Here is a 14487-nt window from a genome sequence, read left to right on the forward strand (position 1 = left end):
TGTGCGAAGGATACTCAAAACCTGTACTTGGGACAATAGTCGTCCAGTTGTTATCATTGGTGACGGAACAACGGGAGTGAACGGAGCATAAGCGGACTGGTGTATAGAATATGAGGGAATATCCTCACATATCTGGCGTATGTATAATATCCCCACGACCCCACGCGAGCCTTGGCAAACGTTACTCTGAGTTGACAGGGGTTATGATGGCCAGCGTGTATGACCCTCATCTTCCTCGTGTATGTAACCTTTGCCTCGTGTCGAGGATCGATCAGGGCGAATCAGGGTCGATGTCCAGTGCCTATCAGTATCATAAAAAGCAGGAGCGGAAGGAACAACTTATCTGGATCTTGGTTTGTCCTCCTTCTCCATATATTGGTAGACAAGATGAGATCAATGATTGTATATGTGCGATGTCGCATCGATAAGATGCAGAGGTGGCGTACAATCAAGGCGATAAGACATACCTCAAGAGTATCATGAAAAGTCAAGATCGTACGATCTCTTAATTCCGACAGGCCTATTCGGAGAGCCGAGAAGGGGATTGAACGTTCCACGTCGTATGCAGCTACGGCAGAGTGGGGATGCCAACCACCGGTGCGGCGTTAGCCATCGTGTGCAGCTTCCTCGCAGTTGTAAAATTGATCAGGCAGCCGGGTATTTCAGTCTAGCCACAATAATAACGCAAGTTTTGAACAACCGTTATCCTTCCATTCGTCAGTTTGCTTAGGAACGCAACTCATCACCTAATCCGAGTTTGGTCATGAGCTTCTCATTCTCCGACTGGGGCCAAATTTCGAGGTGGTTGATACATACTTATGCCATCATTGCCATACACACCATGCTTCGACCTCGAGGCCTCTATTTTTGTCTGTTTTCAACGTTAGCAGCGCTGTTCATGTGGACATATGTGTGTCATCGGAATAAACTTGAGTTGCAGAAGCACTTACCGGAGGTTCGTCGATACCGTGGGTTTGCGACTCGGTAGTATGTAGGCGAAAGCCAGCCTGCTTATAACGTTAGACTTGTGTGAGCCTGTACTACTTAACCGGTACTAGCTTTTCGCCCATCACGATGTTGTGTCAGTAAGTGTCTCAGCAAGTTCGTGTCAGCAGGTGAGCGCGTAACAGACCGTTTCAAACGAAACCCTACGAGCACTTCCGCCGATACCACAGGTTTGGTCGTGCCACAGGCTCGATCGGAAGCAAGTTTGGGCTTTCCCGGTTCTCACCCTGGACCAAACCTGAACTTGTCTCCGCAAGTTCTTCTCAACGAACCAGGATGAATCATTTTCAACCCAAGGTCGCTGCACACTGCTGGTTGGGCATGCTCATATGCATATGTACGTCCCTTATAGAATGTCTGTAACGTCTGCAACACTCCAGTTTTCAGCGACGTTCGTCATCAGAATCAGATACTTTTATTTGACGTTGAAATGCACACCGAACGTTCAATGGGACGTTCCACCATAAATTTATCTGTGAGTTGTAGTATCAATGTATGACAACAGAGCGCAGACACATACATGGCTGTAATATGACAAAAGTCCAAAACACCCAAAAACGACAGACAGACAGTAAGTTGAAGCACACGAAATAATAGTCCAACCTGAACGCTTGCGATAGTTGTAGCTATTAATGAATGAACAACAAAAAAGGACAATAACATAAAAGTGAGATATTCCACACAACAAGCACTGTCCGAACGTTTCTATTATCCTGTCCATGATCATGTCCGCTGTCCATTAATATCTTGCACCCCTCCATCCTGACTATAAGGATCGTAATCTGCCCCCTCTCTCCCATACGTGTCCCGATACGGCGAATGTAGACTGGTGCTACTCGCGTTCCACGCGGTGCTTGAATTATCCTGTTGCAACGGGACAAACGCACTCGAGTCAGAATGGCGTGCTCGATCATTGGTGGCTCCTCCGCGGGACGCGCCGCCACCATACCCATTACCCGTGGTTTTCATGGCGTACGCAGCCGCAGGATGCTGGCGGCTGGCGGCGCGCCGACGGCGAGCCACACAAATACCAAATAGCGCACCGAGTATACCAATAACAGCAACGGCTCCGATCACAGCACCGACAATGGCGCCGGTGTGAGTGCTTCCCGATGCACTGTTTGACGAACTGCTACTACCTGAGCCTGAGCCTGAGGCAGAGGGATTCTGAGCGGAAGCAGGGAGAACAGTAGCGGCTTGTGTGGGTTGTGTCCCGACTTGACCGTTGCCAACAATAACCATCGTCCCGTTGCTCGGAATGCCGTTGATCACGACGAACATAAGAGCAGGTCCGGGAGTTAAGAGATTAGGGTTCGGGGGAACTTGAGCCACGTGAAGGGTGATTGAATTGTTGCTGTTGACAGTGTAAGTGTTGTTGAGCTGCAGGTACCTTTGACCCATGTTCATGGCGTGCGTAGTGAAACCGCCACGCAACAGAACAACAGTTGTATTTTCAGCAGCGCTGTTGCCCGAGCCACTGTACGCGGTGGAAGGGACGGTGAGGTCGAAGGAGCTACCACCGTAAGAGAGGGTTTGCGGTGCACCAGAGAAAGTTGGGCGTGTGCTGGCGCTAAAGTAGGGCGGATAGAAGATCTCCGCAGTGTAGGTTGTGGGGAAAATGGTGGTGAGGTTGACATCAATATTAGGGTTGGATCCGGCGATCATGACGGAAGCGTCAGGCATGAGTAAGGCACTGGAGTGGTATAGACGTGCAATGTTCGTGTTGCTCAGGCCGGCGTTCGACCAGCGACTGCCTGCGGGCATATTCGGGTTGTAGATGGCAGGAGTTCCAACAGGGCCAGAGGCCAACGACTCGCCGTAGGGCATGTCGCCGTAGAGAGCGGTCTGGCCAGTAGCCTGAGCATAGCCTGCAGTACCGTTCATGCCACCATTGACAACCAAGAGGGTACCGTCTGGAAGGATGATGAACTGACCCATGGTACGACCCACGAGCATCTCATCGTCTGAGACATAGACAGGAGAAGAACCATCTGTGGGTTCTGGGGTGAGACGCTGACAGTCCGTGGAAGCAGGGTAGGTCCAGGTGTTGTAGTTGGGGAATGAATAATTACCCCAATACGCGTCAGGCATGTCACTGCCGCCACAAAAGATGACGGTGGGAGTGTAGTTGTTGGCGGGAGTGAGGGGTAGCATGGCAACGGCGCCAGAAGCAGGGTAAACGCGAGCAACACCGCCTGGCATGTTGGGAAGAGGTGTCTCGACATTGGTATCAGGATTCCAGAGAACTGATTGGAAGCGTAAGAAAAATCGACAAGAGCATAAAAATAAGACATACTAGTAGAGATATTGGCCTGGATGAGCATGTTACCGGAAGGCATGAGGTAGGTATGCGCATAGGAGTTGAGACCCGAAGTGGTGATCATGAAGTTCATGACAGTTGCGGCTCCCTTCGAAGGGAAGAACTCATACGTCGGTTCAGCAGCACCGCCTTCATATTCTGGGTCCGTATTAGGCGTGTTCCGGTTGATGTACCCACCACTGACAAAACCGCCGATCAAGGCAATAGAACCATCACCAAGAGCCTCAGCGGCAGAGTACCACCGCATCTTCTGCATAGACAGAACGGTAGCATTGTCGTACCATTGACATTGAGCACTCGACATGTCCTGAGCACTCGTGCAAGGATTGAGGATACGGATAGACTTTCTTCCGTCGTAATCTTCATAGGTTGTATCATACGAGCCTGAACCGACATCACCAGTGGAACCAAGGGGACCGATGGCACTGTTGCCACCAAACGTTGCGTACGAGCCATTTGGTAGGTGCATACCAGAAGCGCAGAAGGTATTGGTCAAAATCTCCATCGTCTGGGCTGTGTGAGCATTGACATCCCTGGATGCAAATTTAAGCGAGCTTATTGGTATAAAACGAAAGTGAGAGCGCGTACCATGCAGCACCCCAAGCAGGGTGACCATCTATTTGAGCAGCATTGCCCTCCGTTTTGTCAAGAATGTAGACCATCTCCTCGTTGCCAAGGAACATCTTCGGAGCGAGGACTCAGCACAGGAGAGAAAAAGGAAAACAATTTCATACCATCATGGCGCTGACTTGTGTATTGCCGACCTGAACGATGGAACCTGCCTGTTGGGCGGCTGCCAGCTTGGAAGATGCTGCTAGCCCGAAGGCCAGCCAAGCAACGGGTGCGAACATCATTGAGTGATCGTACTATAGGTATAACGAAAGATTTAAAAGACAGGATATGGAATGTCGATACGACCGGACCAAGCTTCGGAAGACTGAAAGCGAAAAAGAGTGTGAGGTGTGGCCTAGATGTGAGGGACCCTTAGAAGGTAGGTTACGTTGTTTCTATTTCGTTTTTTTTTTCATGGTCACCTGCTCCGGTCCCCGGACACCCGACACCTTCGGCCATGGCCTCAATTTCCGCATGTTCTAGATCATTTTCAGTCCATTTATGAATCCTTACGCCCTATGGCATACATAGTCCTTAGGCATTCATAGTACTAGTAGACGTTCTATGTCAAATTTAGGCCACTTAAAGGCCGCAAAGTGGCCCCCGTTATTTAGAAGTTTGACCAAATTTTGCATCATACCGTGACAGTGTTGGACCCCGTTTGCGTGCCTTTTAGTTAAAATTGCATGATGCTGCTATGTTCCTATGTAGGTGTGCCTGCTTGTTTCCGATCCAGTTTGACTCCAAGACAGGTCTACAATGGTATGTGTAAGCAATGATCTGAGGTTGTGTAGGTAGGCTGAATTTTAATGTCCTATATTTGACAGAACCCGGACGCCGCTTGGCTTGCATGGCACGTAACAGCGCATAACGGTGGAGCAGACAACGTGTACCGCTCGACTGTGCAAGTGATAGTAAGGGCGGGAGATAGTGAGACGTTGAGAGTGTTCGGTAAACTTTCAATTCCATGACTTTGATCCTGAATAATACATGTCACAGACTTCAGATGGACTTTTGACGTTGAAAACTGATCAAGCCGAACGGATTCAGTGACTGGTAACCTCTGGCAAATATTTACGAGAAATACGTGCAGGTTTTATATCCGAGGAGAGAACTAGGCAATGTACAATTCGAAGGGCGTACGTAGTCAAGAGATGAACAAAGTGTGAGAGCGTGAAACGTTGGAAACGGAGACGGAAACGGAGCGTACGGAGTCGGAATCATTGGAGTGTTTAATGCAACGTCATGCCACTGGCATTAAGCCAGAGGTGTAAAACCTTCATTACAGGTCCAGTTGAGGAGTCCTAGTCAGGCACACCCCGGCCGCTTGACTTGCCTAGAGCTACACAAGAAACAGTTTAAGTGTACCCTAAACATAGCTCGCGCTTCCAGTGACTCCAAGCCTCACGGAAACCACACGTGCACCGAGTGCATTATATTTATCTTAGACTGCGCGCCACATTTTCTTAGTGGCCACCATCTCAGAGACTCAGTGCCGAAACACATACACACGTATATATAACTCTTCGCGATGACTACGCTGTCCTGAATCCTGATCTTCTTAGGGTGCTAATCAGACTGAGGTGAGGGAAGCGTCTTTTGTACCACTGCCCTTGTGAAGTGGTTCCACCGCTTCGGATCCGAATTTGAAGGAATATGAATCGAGAGTGGGTCGGAGATCAACCAGCCCTGAATAACTTGTCACCGGGCCTCATAAGCTGTGCAGAAACGGACGGCTCCGTCGTACAAAGATGAGTCTCCTTTGCAATTGCAGCCAGTGCCAGACGAATCAAACGTCTCACATCATTTTGCCACGTAGCGATGATAATCACAGTCTTCACGAGTGTCAAATTCATTGCCAGCAATGTTCAACAAGAGCGCGGAAAGATGAATTCATGGATCATGATGCTACAGGATGCTACAGGATGAATGACGTCAAGAAGTGATCTTGTCACACGGTGTCCACAAGATGTTACCCGCACCTACACAAGCCGCCATCCAAAATAACAAGGTCTCGGATATCGCCGGACTAAGAAGCATATCCTGCTGAACCTGTGCGTCATACGGATGAACCGGAGCCCGGAACAAGTCAGAGATGTACGCAGTCTGCATATCTAAAAAAATATCATCAAACGGTCAACTGATGAAATGGCACCGAAAGACAGAGAGACGGACTAGAACTGAAATTTCCAAATGCCCAGAATTCATACGTCGTGACGGCAAAGTATTGGCATTTCTGCTTGGAGCACGTGTCCCATAACTTCGTATCGTGTGAGACGGTGCTGCGCATAGGGGTGTTGTCAAAGACTTACCAAAGACCACATAACAGCTGACGCGCTAGCAGGTTTGGCGGTGGGAATACCATCAAGGCTTCCAGGGGTTACCTAAAACATGTAACAGGGGTAAGAGTAATGTTTCAAATAGGGACAATGCTCGCACCGCTCCTGTGTCGACGAAACTGACGAAGTCCGTATTATTAAGGGCCCAGGGAGGAATGACGAGGATGATCATGCTCGTGTGGTCGGGATGGGGGCTGGGCTGTAATGAACGAAGCACTGGTTAGAGCAAATCAGGCTCGAAAAATAAGGATGCGTACAAGGAAGACTACGTCAAAAATATTATTCTTCACGGGGCACATTTTGGACGAGCGTCTGAACTGGAGGAATTTTCGAAACGTATCCCCATCTTCTCCTTCAGGTATATCATGCAAGATGTGCAAAGAAGTTGCGATCGTCCGCAACGCAAATGTTGTGAGGAGTTTCGTGATGTCGGTGACAGAATTGACATCTTGCGTATACCTTTTCAAATCCTTGTCACACTTTACAAAATCGATAGAAGGTAATGTAAGGTCACCCGAATACTTCGTTTCTTCGAGTTGCTGATCCTTCTGCTGCTGAAGGTCTGCCAATAATGTTAGGTGAAACTTAGCAAACACATCAAAATTCACATTCGCATGCAGCGTCGTGGATACGGTACGGCATAACCCGCGAAATGGTGTGTAGCTTCCGCGTCCCAGGCGTAACTTGTAGCTCCTGATAATGGGGCTAGACAAAATTCTGCTTGGCTTGAGGCCCGACTTTGAACGCCGGAAACCACGAGTCTTGAAGATATCGCTTGAGAGACATCTTCCAGCCTTCGTCCATCCTGGATTCGTCGTTTGGCTCGGATGGTTCATCAACAGGCGCCAAATTACGGGCATACTTGACAATAATGCCGTCTGCACGGTCATTGTCCACGAGAGGACGGGGACGGGAGCCATTGGCAGTATCAGAACGTTCGATTAGTTGCCTTCTGAACTTCCAGTCGAGAATGCTGGCGTCCAGTGGTTCCGTAGACGCGCGAACAAGAGGGGGTGCCATGAGTCAGTATAGGGAGCTGGGGACTTGCAAGACTTGGAAAAGATGAGTAACGTTCTTTAGACTTCAAAACAGTACGAATGCCTTGTGGCTATTGACTTCTTTTATACTCATGAGCGTAGCTGGACTACCATGCCCATCTGAGATGAACAATATCTGAAATATATAATGCTTATGGGTGCATTGAAGGCCCTAGCATTATTGTAGGTCTCCCTCCCGGGAGACTTAATTGTTCCAGAGGCCCTGTTGGGATGTGATACTATGCTTGTGACACGGTAGACTGTCATCCCAAATGGCTTATGCACCCAGTTTGGTCCGTTACACGAGTAATCACGGCGAACTTTGTCCATTGCCAAGTCGATACCGAATCCGATGGCCGTAGCGGAAACCTGCAGAGAGGAAACTACATACAGACCTTAGTGTCTGTTGCCAAGAGGTACCCGCTCGGGAAATGCCGAACATGAGGGAGGTCATTACTGGCGTAACCTTGGGGGGTGTCAAAACGGCTCCTGTTGGGTTCAAACTTCAGACCAAGTTCAGACACCAGTTTGAGCATCAAACACAGGTTGTCTTGGATTGCAGAAGGTGATGACAGACGATAATCGAGCTTGGCTTGCGTCCCGCTAAATCTATAAAACAATATGATGTCGGCGACGCAGAGCAACGGATGCAAGATATCTGATGCGCAGGGCCGGTTGTCGAAAGATGATCAGCGGTGGGACAGAGGAGTTTCAGATTGCATCGGGCGCTGCCTTGTCCATGGCTATCGATTGTAGTCAGACGGCAGGGCTTTCAGTCGCCCTGCTTTTATACAGCACTGGAGACGTGGCGCTTTACAACGCTATGAAATATCGTACATTACAAGATGGGTAAATCATACTTAATCCAAACACCAGACGCAAAAATACGTAGTCTTGCCATCAAACTACGGTCATGAGCGATCTCCATGATAGTGCAACCAGGTTTTTGAACGCGCCACTGCTCAAGAGCTCCAGAGAACTCGAGGGTAGGGGTGACAGATTCGAGTGCTAGCGCCAGGCTGCGTGCCAGCGGCTCGAGAGTCTAGACAGAAGATAAGAGAGAATTCCGAGGTGTGTCATGGGCTAAACATCACGGAACATAAGGTGACATCAGTTGTGGCCACTTTGACGGGGAGAATCGTCGAAACACACACCTTCACAAATTTCTGCCCTTCAGATAAGACGACAAGGCAAGACCGCAGACCCTTCAAACACCACTCCATTTCCAGCCAGGGGATAATATGATCATTCCAAAAAGCCTGGAATATATGATTGAGCGTGTCATCCCATGGATTGGGGGCACGCGAAAGATGTACGGCCCAGTTATGACAGGCGTACTTGAGAGCATCGGAAGCTGATTGACTTCGTTCCTGTGCTTCAATTGCGAACCTCTGAAAGACATTCACAGCATGAAGTATCTCCCTGTCTGGTAGAAGAAGACTTTCTGGTAATGTAGAGGCGGAATGATGCTGGGGTCTTAATGCCAGGAACACCGGAAACATCAAGAAATCTGGCAAGGTCTCCAACTGCTGGATTACTTGGAAAGCTGGCAGTAAAGGTACATCGCTGATAACGATGTACTCGTTGATTGCTTCTAATGTCCTCACGAATTCTTCCATCGTCATCCAGACGGAGGCCGCAGGAGTGGACTGCCACACTTGACCGAGAGGAGTCTGCAGCCAGCGTCGTCCCCCCTCGGTCTGCAGCCACTCTCGTCCTGCTTCGGTCTGCAGCCAGTCTTGTCCTGCCTCAGTCTGCAGCCACTCTCGTCCTGCCTCGGTCTGCAGCCACCCTCGTCCAGCTTCGGTCTGTAGCCACTCTCGTCCTGCCTCGGTCTGCAGCCACTCTCGTCCTGCCTCGGTCTGCAGCCACTCTCGTCCTGTCTCGGTCTGCAGCCAGCCTCGTCCTGCCTCGGTCTGCAGCCTGCCTCGTACTACCTCGGCCTGCAGCCACTCTTGTCCTGCCTCGGTCTGCAGCCAGTCTCGCCCCGCTTCGGTCTGCAGCCAGTCTTGTCCTGCCTCAGTCTGCAGCCACTCTTGTCCCTCGGTCTGCAGCCATTCTCGTCCTGCCTCGGTCTGCAGCCAGCCTCGTACTGTCTCGTTCTGCAGACACTCTCGTACTGCCTCGGTCTGCAGCCACACTCGTTCCCCCTGGATCTGCAGCAGCCACTCTCGTTCTTCTTTGATATGCCGCAGCCACTCCCGTTCTCCTTCGATATGCCGCAGCGACTCTCGTCCTGCTACGGTCTGCAGCCAGCGTCGCCCTCCCTCGGTCTGCAGCCACTCTTTTCCTGCCTCGGTCTGCAGCCACTTTTGTCCTCCCTCGGTCTGCAGCCACTCTTGTCCTCCCCAGGTCAGCAGCCAGCGTCGTCTTCCCTGGGTCAGCAGCCAGCGTCGTCCTCCCTGGGTCAGTAACCAGCGTCGTCCTCCCTCCCGCCAGCGTGCCTCGCTGTGCAGCCAGCTTCCCTCGCTGTGCAGCCAGTCTCGTCCTCCTTGGGTCTCCAGCCAGGCATACCCGTCCACAGTCCCCAACCAATATCGTAAATCTGAAGTGCGATCTCCTCGAAGCCACAGCATACAGATGACAGCTGATAGTGGCTCAGGTGGCAGAACAAGGAACGCCAGTGAGTCTTTTAACCTATGGGCGTCCTCAGGTTGCATAGCTTTGTTCTGCTTCTTCAGTTCCAAGAGTGCATCCAAGAGACCCGTGCTTGCTGGAATCGCCATCATCAAGCGGAGAGAGGAACGTGCGAGTAGAATGTGGGGTGATGTGATATCGCGTACATGAGGGAGGCTGCAATTTGAGGGGTCGGAAACATAGTCGCGAATGGACGAGTGATAGATATTCACGGGGACAGTGCTGTCTGTAGGGATATCCATGACAGACCGTAGCTGAATCAGCGTTGTCTGCACATCCCTTCCCCAACTAGGGCCAAGAAGTATCGAGATTTGCGAGATGGGAAGAGGGTCTGCAAGGGCGGCGACAATGGACAAGTGCATGTAAGCCCGTTTGGGGTTGGCACACGTGGAGAGGATGCAATCATATAACTTGTACACCTCCGTTCCTGGTAGGAGCGAGCTCGTCAGCTTGAGCATCAGCTGTACGCGATCGCGTGGATCCTTGTCTTCATCGTCGATAATAAACTTCATCATCGTAGACGCTACGATGAAACGTCTGCCAGCGCGGCTCGCCAGCTGCGCGAGTTCATCCCTCGTTGGCTGAGGGAAATCGGGATGGCGACTTGCCAGCTCTTCGAAGGAATGCCGCAGGAAAGTACAGATGTCGTTGTCAACGTCTGCGCCGTCTAGCGAGATGATAGTAGCAACGCCCTCCCCAGAAGTTTTCACTGGTATCTCGCACACCAGTGGGCGCACCTCTTCGTTCTGAAAGACTTTACAGATATGCGACTCCGAGCGACTCGTGAGCAGAATGTGGGTCACGGGCAGGTCAGGCTCACGAAGAGCTCGTGCAAGGGAAAGGATGAGATCGGTAAGCTCGGGTTCCGATGTGCATTCATCAAGGGCATCGACGACAAACGACAAAGGCGGACATCCGCGCAATCTGAGCCGAAGTTTCCGGAGGGGTTGAAGAAAGAGAGCCTCCATCTGGTCGCAGAGAGGTGTGCCTGGGTCTAGTAGAGCAGGATTGTCGCGGATAGCTCTGTTCACATCCTTCCGGATACTGGGGAAATTTGTGGCAAGCTGGTAGACAAGTGTCGCAAAAAAATAACCAGCCGTGCAACGTTTCGTGTGCTTGCGCGAGAAAAAGAACGTCCCGGCTAGCCGCTTTTCGACGTTCGTCTCTTCTACCACCTTTAGACCTCTCATCCTCTCCGCTACTGTGAACGCAACAGCGGACTTTCCGACGCCAGCCGTGCCATGCAGCCAAACAAGTTTATTCTTCTCTGGGTCATCCAGGAATCCGTGGATGTGTTTGAGGAGATCCACCCGGGTCCCTTCCAAACATTTGGGGTGGGGATGACGTTCAGTGGAATTATATTGAGCACCCTTGACAGCGACCTCGGACAGCTTCGCCCAAATTTCTTGAAGATCTGTCAAAGAGGTCAAAGAGCATGCGAGAGATAAGAGATGGAAATACTGACATTGATCGTCACTCATTGACGAAGGTTGTGATATGCGAGATGCAACGAACCAATTGAAAGTACGAGTTACTAGTTGGGTCGAGGGTGCGGCTAGAAATAATCTCGGCGAGAGGTACGAAGATTTGAAACAACTTAAAGCTTGTAAGTTGTGGCAAGACTTGGGTCGCGGAACGATCGAGCTGTCGATTGATGGAGTGCAAAGCGTGATGAAGATGGGATGGACGAATGGATGTTTCAATCTATTCTGCTCGTCGGATGGTTATGAGATGCAGCTTGTCGGACTTTGTCCAGTGCTTGCAGGAGGACACGACGCTGCTGTGCGGCCTTGGTGTGGCCAAACTACTGCACAGCCAGACAGAACCACGTCAATAGCACCTGTACAACTGCGCACATCTCTAGATTTTCTGAGCAGCGAGCCTAGATTTCTGTAGATAACTGATCAATTGTATTAAGGTGCTGTGGCATTTATTGAACAGATGGGAAACCGAAATTTGGTGTGAAAGCTTTGTATGATTTTGCTAAGCCTAACTATATGATTTCCGAGTTGGGTGCCAAGATTATCTAAAATATAGTAAACGATAAACGATTTTCATTAGTACCGGTACCGGGTGTCAGATTACATCAGGCGTTGCTGTGGATTCACTTGTCCATGGCTATCGATTGTAGTCAAACGGCAGGGCTTTCGGTTGCTCTGCTGTTATACAACACCGTGACTGGCGACATGGTGCTTTCCTGGGCTATGAAATACCATACATTAAAAGATGGGGAAATCATACTTGATTTAAACAGTAGATGCAAAAATACATAGTCTCGCCATCAAACTACGGTCATGAGCGTCGAGCGGCCTCTATGATAGTGCATCCAGGCTTTTGAACGCGCCACTGATCAAGAGCTCCAGACAACTCGAGGGGTAGGGGTGACAGATTCAAATGCTAGCGCCGGGTCGTGAGTTAACGGCTCAAGAGTCCGGACTGATGATAAAAGAGAATTCCAAGGCGTCATCTCATGGACTAAATATCATAGAACGTAAGGTAACATCAGTTGTGGCTACCTTGAATTGTTGAAATACACACCTTCACAAACATCTGCCCTTCAGTTAAGACAACAAGGCAAGACCGCAGGCCCTGCAAACACCACTCCATTTCCAGCCAGGTGATAATATGATCGTTCCAAAAAGCCTGGAATATATGATCGAGCGTGTTATCCCATGGATTGGGGGCACGCGAAAGATGTAAGGCCCAGTTATGACAGGCGTACTTGAGAGCGTCGGAAGCTGATCGACTTCGTTCCCGTGCTTCGTTTGCGAACCTCTCAAAGGCATTCATAGCACGAATTATCTCCCTGTCTGGTAGAAGAAGACTTTCTGGTAATGCAAAGGTGGAATGATGGTGGCGTCTTAATGCCAGGAAGACCGGAAACATCAAGAAATCTGGCAAGGTCTTGAGCTGCTGGATTACTTGGAAAGCTGGCAGCAAGAGTACATTGCTGATAACGATGTACTCGTTGATTGCTTCCGATGTGCTCACGAATTCTTCCATCGTCATCCAGACGGAGGCTGCAGGAGTGGACTGCCACACCTGACCGGGGGGAGTCTGCAGCCAGCGTCGTCCTGCCTCAGTCTGCAGCCACTCCCGTCCTGTCTCGGTCTGCAGCCACTCTCGCCCTGCCTCGGTCTGCAGCCACTCTCGTCCTCCCAAGGTACGCAGCCAGCGTCGTCCTGCCTCGATCTGCAGCCACTCTCGTGCTGCCTCGGTCTGCAGCCACCCCCGTCCTGCCTCGATCTGCAGCCACTCCCGTCCTGCCTCGATCTGCAGCCACTCCCGTCCTGCCTCGATCTGCAGCCACTCTCGTCCTATCCCGGTCTGCAGCCAGCGTCGTCCTGGCTCGGTCAGTAGCCACTCTCGTCCTGGCTCGGTCTGCAGCCACTCTTGTCCTGTCTCGGTCAGCAGCCACTTTTGTTCTGTCTCGGTCTGCAGCCACTCTCGTCCTCTCTCGGTTTGCAGCCAGTGTCGTCCTCTCACGGTACGCAGCCAGTGTCGTCCTGGCTCGGTCTGCAGCCACTCTCGTCTTGCCTCAGTCTGCAGCCACTCCCGTCCTGGCTCGGTCTGCAGCCACTCCCGTCCTGCCTGGATCTGCAGCCAGTGTCGTCCTGGCTCGGTCTGCAGCCACTCTCGTCCTAGCTCGGTCTGCAGCGACTCTCGTCCTCCCCAGGTCTGCGGCCACGTTTGTTTTACCGAGGTCCGCAGCGACTCTTGTTCTCCCAAGGTCAGTGGCCACACTTCTTCTCTCCGGCTCTGCGGCCAGCGTCGTCCTCTCCGGGTCTGCAGCCAGTCCCGTCCTCCCTCGCTCTGCAACCACGCTCGTCCTCCCTCGCCCCACAGCCACTGTCGTCCTCTCTTGCTCTGTAGCCACTGTCGTCCTCCCTGGGTGTGCAGCCAGGCATTCCCGTCCACAGTCCCCAGCCAGGCATGCCCGTCCACAGTCCCCAGCCAATATTGTAAATCTGAAGTACGATCTCCTCGAAGCCACAGCGTACAGATGACAGCTGACAGTGGCTCAGGTGGCAGAGCAAGGAACGCTAATGAGTCTTTCAACCTATGGGGGTCCTCAGGTTGCATAGCTTTGCTCTGCTTCTTCAGTTCTGAGAGTGCGTCCAAGAGACCCGTGCTTGCTGGAATAGCCGTAATCAAGCGGAGAGAGGAATGTGCGAGTAGGGAGTGAGGTGATGCGAGATCGCGTACTTGAGGGAGGCTGCAATTTGAGGGGTCGGAAACATAGTCGCGAATGGACGAGTGATAGATATTCACGGGGAGAGTGCTGTCTGTAGGGATATCCATGACAGACCGTAGCTGAATCAGCGTTGTCTGCACATCCCTTCCCAAACCAGGGCCAAGAAGTGTCGAGATTTGTGAGATGGGAAGAGGGTCTGCAAGGGCGGCGACAATGGACAAGTGCATGTAAGCCCGCTTGGGGTCGGCACACGTGGAGAGGATGCAATCATATAACTTGTACACCTCTGTTCCTGGCAGCAGCGAGCTCGTCAACTTGAGCATCAGCTGTACCCGATCGCGT

General features: G+C 51.2%; 2 protein-coding genes across 2 annotated transcripts; both read right to left on the minus strand.

Annotated features, from left to right (window-relative positions):
• Positions 1 to 1728: 1728 nt before the first annotated feature.
• DFJ58DRAFT_665657 (putative copper radical oxidase) lies at positions 1729 to 4176 on the minus strand (the record flags this gene model as incomplete). The annotated part of the gene is made up of 4 exons (XM_041382515.1): positions 1729 to 3251; positions 3302 to 3858; positions 3914 to 4008; positions 4060 to 4176. The coding sequence occupies 4 exons, from the start codon at positions 4174 to 4176 to the stop codon at positions 1729 to 1731; spliced, it is 2292 nt and encodes a 763-aa protein (XP_041240065.1).
• Positions 4177 to 5768: 1592 nt separating this feature from the next.
• On the minus strand, positions 5769 to 7667 carry DFJ58DRAFT_805403 (uncharacterized protein). The gene is made up of 5 exons (XM_041391104.1): positions 6534 to 7667; positions 6377 to 6475; positions 6250 to 6321; positions 6113 to 6197; positions 5769 to 6051 (listed from the first exon to the last, which is right to left on the minus strand). The coding sequence occupies exons 1-5, from the start codon at positions 7194 to 7196 to the stop codon at positions 5873 to 5875; spliced, it is 1098 nt and encodes a 365-aa protein (XP_041240066.1). The 5' UTR covers positions 7197 to 7667; the 3' UTR covers positions 5769 to 5872.
• Positions 7668 to 14487: the final 6820 nt, after the last annotated feature.

Source organism: Suillus subalutaceus, assembly GCF_016647625.1.
Source record: "Suillus subalutaceus strain FC151 chromosome Unknown DFJ58scaffold_113, whole genome shotgun sequence".
Classification (NCBI taxonomy): domain Eukaryota; kingdom Fungi; phylum Basidiomycota; class Agaricomycetes; order Boletales; family Suillaceae; genus Suillus; species Suillus subalutaceus.